This window comes from Cylas formicarius, unplaced genomic scaffold, assembly GCF_029955315.1.
Source record: "Cylas formicarius isolate icCylForm1 unplaced genomic scaffold, icCylForm1.1 PGA_scaffold_5__7_contigs__length_24384050, whole genome shotgun sequence".
In the NCBI taxonomy this organism is placed as follows: Eukaryota; Metazoa; Arthropoda; class Insecta; order Coleoptera; family Brentidae; genus Cylas; species Cylas formicarius.
The window spans coordinates 23723311-23729599 of NW_026844341.1; the positions used below are offsets into that span (position 1 = coordinate 23723311).

A 6289-nucleotide genomic window follows, 5' to 3' on the forward strand; every position below is an offset into this window, starting at 1 on the left:
GGGTACGATCTGGAGTCATTTTGCGCAATAATGGGCCTCCAATCAATTTAGCGCAGCTTGTTTGTTAACATCTCCTGCTTCACCAGAATTTGTTCTGACGAACTTTAAAACGTTCGGGCCAACCTGGTAGAACAACCAAAATTCTCACACTGTAATCCCCTGGCTAATTCTTCGGCTTTGGATTTCAGAACTGGACCATTGATTGCAATATTTTCGGATATTCTTGAAACCATCGTAAAAGAGCTTTATCTACATCGAACGTACAGGATTTTTAATTTTTTTAATCCTGTGCGATTTACGGTCACTTTTTCAATACTTCTATCTATATATCTTCTATACTTGTATCTTTTCTTTTACAGTTAAAGACTTGCGCCGTTCCGTCATTGTAACGGTAAACTAAAAAAATCGTACTAGTGTTAACTGTCAGAGAAAATGATTACTGAAAAATCCCGACAGTCGTACTTTATAACCAGAAGAATAGTGAAAATATTGTACTTTATATCCGTAGTAGAAGTTATATATGGGATATATAATATCCCACGTACGTTGTAAACGGAGTTTACTGTACTTTGATTTTCGTTAAAATACTCTTGACTCGTGCCAGTTTTAACATAAAAACACGAATACAAAATCTGAAACGACGAATATTTGGTGCAACAATGTTCCGGGTATCGGAAATTCTTAAGCAAAAGTTGTCGGCAACGGTGAAATAATACGTGACGTCATAATGAAGCGATTTTTTCCGCAGGTGGGCAAGGAAATGCTGACGATCAAGTCGAAGGACGGGGAGGGGCCGAGTTTCAACCTGCTGATGGAACTGTTGCGCGGCGACCACTGAGACTTCAGCGTGCCTTATAGCTTACGGTGGCGGGCTCATACTTACAGACAGTATTTCGCTTAATATTTTTTTTATCTTTTTTTTTTTTAATGATTTTTCGTTTAGCGCGAAGGCGGAAACTATGACGTACTTATTTAGGGACATCCCGCGGCGGATTCGACGTTTCGGTTTTTTTCCCTCTCCTCTCTCTCACCAACATCATCGTCGTCGCATTGTTTTTTCTTGTTAGGTTTAGGCGTTATGGGATCTGCGCGGTTCCCGAGAGTTTTGTACATATACATTTTAAGTTTCTATTTTGATATATTCTTTATTATACATTTATATAGGGCTATTTATTGCCGCCTAGGACGACGGTATCTTTTTTACATAATAGTTTAGCGCGCGCGGGTGGGGGGGGGCGGCCGGTGACGAGTTGGACGCTCGTACGTACATATTTTTCGAAGCACAATACGGCGTGACCCGGGGTCAAACCGTCAAACGTCTCAAATCAGTTTTTCAGATTAAAATGAAACTTTTTCCCCTAATCGTAATAAGTTTTTACTAAAAAAATATATGTTTTTTTAATTATTCGAAATCCTCTTTTATGATTTTGACAATGTATCAATTCCAGAGGCAAAAATCATACTTTTTAAGATTAGATCATATTTCCGTATTTGCAAAATTTCAATTAGAAATGGACAATTAGACTTCAAAGTTGCAAATTGAGGTGACAATTGGAAGTTCGTTAAATCTTACAAGATTTGAATGCATATTTAGCAAGTTCTGTTGGTCTGCGCACATTGACAAATTTTACCCTTTCAAATTCATTTTAACGTACAAAGTCTGATGTGTGGGTAGAGAATTGTATCATTTGAAATTAGAATTAAAATAACACATAACGGGCAAATATGTAAAAGAGAAAGATCACTATTACTAAACAGGAGACGTTTATATAATATATAACGAAAATAAATCACTTCAGGGCGCCTCTAAAAAATTCGAACGAATTTTTAGATACAGAAAAATGAAATATATAATGGTGTCCAAAAAAAGTGGGTTTTGGTGGCAAAACAAACACCGAATGTCACCGCGAAAGCAGTTCCCCTCGATCTGTAGATATAGGGTGGTTTTGTATCTGTGTGCAATCAAATATGTGGTAACTGGTCTCCCAATTTTCGATCTTTTTTTTTTTTTAATATAAAAAAAAGGTTTTTTGCAGGACGTCCAATTCGTCGTGGATCGCCCAGTATATGCGCTTAAAAATCGGCGTTTTGTATGCAATATAAGCCGGAGAGTTCGTTACGGCGCGCGTGTCTCCGCCCATTTTTCTTTTATACACGGAGGCGCGGCGCGGCGGTCGCGGGTCGAACCTCGCGCGACCGCAGTGCCGCCCCCCGGCGAACGGTAGAACTATCATTCCAACGGTATCCGACTCTTGAGATAATCTGTAGTTAAACTACGCTAGAGCGACTATTGTTGTAAATAGTCTTTGAAGAATGTTATTTATTTTTACAACACCGAAAATATATATATTTTGCTTGATAGATACGAACGAATAGCCTCCAAAAAGTGCGCGTTTCAGAAAAGTTCCCTTTCTTTTGAGTGCCACCGCTTTCGGTGCCCTCGCATATTGGGCATAATAATTTACGTAATTCTTTACACACACACACACACACCTTTTGACGCTTAAATTCCGTACTGTTTATCGTTAGGGAAACTATTTTAATAAAGTAAATCAAAAGACTTATGGGGTGGCCTTGTACAAGCTGCGTTTTTTGCGCAGCTCTAAAAACGACCCTGAACCCGACTTTTGTACTCAACTTTTTAAAGCAAATATACAAAACTCCTTTTTGTATTGAAATATATAACGTGAAGCAACATGTTTGCGTTTTCTTCTCTAACCGCTTTTGGTGTGACGTCACGATCGCGGTCTGTGTTGGCAGTTCCGGACGGCGTAGGTTGGCGTCCTGATTCCCCTCCGTTGCAGTTGGCGGTGGCGAAGACGAATCCACACGTCCTTTAAGTAACCAACTAATATAATATAGTTGTCTATGCTTTAAGTTTCCGTTGCGTTTCGCCAAAAAGGGCCGCAAAATTCGTTATCTTCAGGTAGTTATAGTGCGATGTCTGATTTTAAGGTTACGTGTGCGCGATTTTATGGATCCATGCCATTTTTCAGGTGAGCGAAGTAGTCTAGCCGTAATACTTTTTTTAGTAAATTATTACGTTGCAAACCAGCCGACCTCTAGTTGCTTAATTTTTCATACTTTTACTTACCATTTAAAAAAATAGTTTTGAGTCGCGGCGTTTTACAGTTGAGATGTGTGCACAAATTTATAGTGATTAATTGTCCGTATAAAAAATACAACTTTACTGCGTTTCAAACTTTGTGAAGCGATGTCACAGTAGGGGGGAATTTAATTTTTCAATTTTACCTTCGATCTCACATTCCATGGTTACTGCTCCACTTTGCTTAGAATTTTGACTCGAAAATAACCGTGAACCCCAGACAAAAATCTTTAATTTAAACTTTAAACCTACTTTAGTGGTTTAAGTAGAACGCTTGCTTTATTGAACAAAGTGTTCAGTGTGTCCCATTTTTGACGGTGTTACGGCGTATCTGCCTTTTTAGTAACGACGTAGGTAGCAAAAACAGAAATGCTGTAACTGTCTTCGACTTTTAGATACAAGGTGACTTCGTAAATGACTGTTCATGTCTCGGCTGATAGAAGAAGCAAAAATTGATCTAGATAGGGCCTAGTCAGTTTCTTTTCAAATTCATAAATTGTGATTAAACGCTCGTTGCATAGCATAGCAAAAAAAAAAAGAAAGGATTTTTAAAAAACGTTTTAATACACAAAACTATGTTACCTAACATCATGATATTCTTATCCAATTTTTTACGGAAGGGATACTTTCCAAAACCTTCTGGGACCCTTAGGATACTGTACAAGTTTATATACAGGGCCTTGCCTCTTAGAAGCGCAGGTGCGGCTTGTGTTGTACAATGTGCCTTAAAAAAGAGAAAAAAAGGCTTGCTTGGTTGCGGTTGCCATTGCGTGACAATTACTTACTTGTCAAGTTTCTCCCAAAATATCATCAAGTGCGCCCGATCCAAATGCCTTTTGGTTCTCGACAACTCGATGACTGTAACATTCCACTTTGCTACGTTTGGATCGATCTTCATTTCGTCGTACTTGAGGTGAAAGGCGGCAACCTTGTCGAAAATTTCGACCGGGGTGTCCCAAGGGTAGCCCTTGAACTGCCACGCTGGGCCCATCACGAATACCGCGACCACCCGATCCCAATCACTCGGGCTCAGTTTCGCTGGATTGTCGACAATCCTGTAGGGCACCGTCTGCCCATTCTTTTGTCGCTGGATGAGAACCTCGTTGTCTCGCTTGCCGCCCTCCAGCTTTTTCTGTTCCTGTGTCACAAACTTCATATCTTGGAGAATTTCCTTCACATTGTACATAGAGATCAACGAGTTGGTGCCTGGGAGAAGGTCAAATTGTATCCTTTCAGAGCAGGAAGCAAGCAACTAACTTACCGGCGGGTATGATAATAATTGGAGTCCTGGAAACGCGCTTCTGCATACCACCTGGTGGCGGTCTGGCCTGACTCACGGGCAATGGCGCTTGGGGAACTTGCGGCTGTGGTCTTGTTTTCGGTTGACCCTCCGTCACTGATTTGAGAGTCATCCCATGGTAAGTACCCATGGTGTCGATCTTAAACCCTTCTGTTTCCTCCTTTTGGCGATTGAACCTTTCCTGATCGTACCGGTTGTACACTGATGGTTGAGTCGTTGTCCTGATCGGCGTCTGGCGAGGAGTGACAATCGGGGGCTGTACGGGCTGTGGTCGTTGCCGACCTACAATAAAATGTTACTCTCTGTCGCACACACGGTTAACCACAACCTTCTTCCCGCAGTTTGATGCTATGTAACATGGCCAAAATATTTTTGGCAAAATTTTTCCCCGTTGACTGCAAAATCGTCGTCCTAGTCCGCCACTGCCTCTCTCTACTTATAATGTCTTTGGTAATATCAACGTCCAAATCGAGTATTGCCCTTAATTCATATTCCTGTCCAATATCGTCGTTTCCTTTAATAGTGGTTCGTTTCTTGGCGAGACGTTTCGCTTTGATAGCGGCGATCTTTTCCACTGACATTGCCTCTGATAAAGACTTAATATTGTCAACGGTGACCGACGCTTCTTTCGGCGCATCCAAACGAGCAGCCAGTTTCTCTCTGACCTTTTGGACGTGAGTGTCCTCAAACCTCGGTTTCTTCGCGACACTTTCTGGCCCATCGTAATCCGCGGATCTTTTAACTTGCGTGGGAAGCTCTAACGGGGCGCTTTTGTCTATAGCCGGACAACTGGCCGTCTCCCCATTCAAATACGCCAGCAATTCCTTACGATCGGGCCGCCTCACCGCGGGAATATTCTCGGCGGCAGCCTCCCTTACGTACACCGGATGGGTGAGCGAAACATTTTTCAATATAAACAAGAGGCATTCAAGAGTGTAATACTCTTTACCTCGAATTCCCTCCTTGCCAGAACTAAAATTACCGTTTAGGTTAGGCTATTCGAAACATATCACTGGATTCGACGATACTCACCCATACATGAGGTAATTAGTTTTAACATTTTTGGGCCACGAAAACTCGCCGAATATAATCTGGCCATCGCGCTCGATAATTTCCTTTTTGTTTACGTTATATTGACGAAGCAAACTCAACGGATCCGCCATTTTTGCGAATTACGTCGGCACAGATCTATATTGGTACTATCGCTTTAGGATCACAGAACGCCGAATGTCTTCTTCTTTTGTATCGCAAACCTTTACTCAACTGAAACTATCCGGCCAACTTTGTCGAAAATCGAATATCAAAATAATGGCAACGACATGTGAAATGACAGAATATCTTTGCGATACGTCGCGCAATGTCGTGTCCCAAGTTCAAAGACGGAAAACGCTCTATCGACTTTATTCTGGTTTACGAAACAAGCGACAACGACCAGGTAGCCGAGAGGCGTGCAAACTTCCTGAAAAACCTAGAAAGCTTGGGGATTCACTTAGAAAGCGAACCTTCCTCTGTATAAATCTCAGAATGGACGAGAGGCATATTATACTCGCTTGCCATTTTAGTCAAACGAATGCATCGTATACGTAAAAGTTCACACGCCTGCTGATAGTATCGCCAACTACTGGGCGAGCGTTTTGTGCGTGGATCTCGAAAGACGAACCTACAACGTTGCACTGCCTAGTAATGAACAAAATGCGCTGCCGACAACGAGTAGAAGAGCAATGTAGCCAAAAGCCATCGAATTACTGCCGCGGATAAAGTTTTAACGCATTTACAGGGCTTATGCACAGTCGATAACTGCCGCCGAAAGAATCATGATAGCCTACCAAATTTTAATCAGATGCGTTTACGGTCCGAATCTGAAAGATTACGGACTGAAACGC

At 41.7% G+C, this 6289-nt stretch overlaps 2 protein-coding genes across 3 annotated transcripts in view; one reads left to right on the top strand and one right to left on the bottom strand.

Moving 5' to 3' along the window:
* The window catches only part of LOC132701824 (nuclear hormone receptor FTZ-F1 beta), a 38423-nt gene extending 35732 nt beyond the window's left edge, over nt 1–2691 (top strand). For both annotated transcript variants that reach the window (XM_060670043.1, XM_060670044.1), the window contains exon 9: nt 749–2691. In XM_060670043.1, coding sequence (XP_060526026.1) covers nt 749–838 — 90 coding nt within the window. In that variant the 3' untranslated portion in view covers nt 839–2691. The remainder of the gene's footprint in view (nt 1–748) is intronic.
* Nucleotides 2692–3651: 960 nt separating this feature from the next.
* On the bottom strand, nt 3652–5591 carry LOC132702450 (parafibromin). The gene is made up of 5 exons (XM_060671070.1): nt 5439–5591; nt 4735–5378; nt 4368–4688; nt 3892–4312; nt 3652–3830 (listed from the first exon to the last, which is right to left on the bottom strand). The coding sequence occupies exons 1-5, from the start codon at nt 5567–5569 to the stop codon at nt 3794–3796; spliced, it is 1554 nt and encodes a 517-aa protein (XP_060527053.1). The 5' UTR covers nt 5570–5591; the 3' UTR covers nt 3652–3793.
* Between the last annotated feature and the right edge of the window lie 698 nt (nt 5592–6289).

Coding starts and splice junctions, on each gene's coding strand:
- LOC132702450 (XM_060671070.1), bottom strand. CDS start 5,569: ATGGCGGATCCGTTGAGTTTGCTTCGTCAATATAACGTAAACAAAAAG. Junction 5,379..5,438: donor ACTAATTACCTCATGTATGG/GTGAGTATCGTC, acceptor CGGTAATTTTAG/TTCTGGCAAGGAGGGAATTC. Junction 4,313..4,367: donor AATTATTATCATACCCGCCG/GTAAGTTAGTTG, acceptor ACCTTCTCCCAG/GCACCAACTCGTTGATCTCT.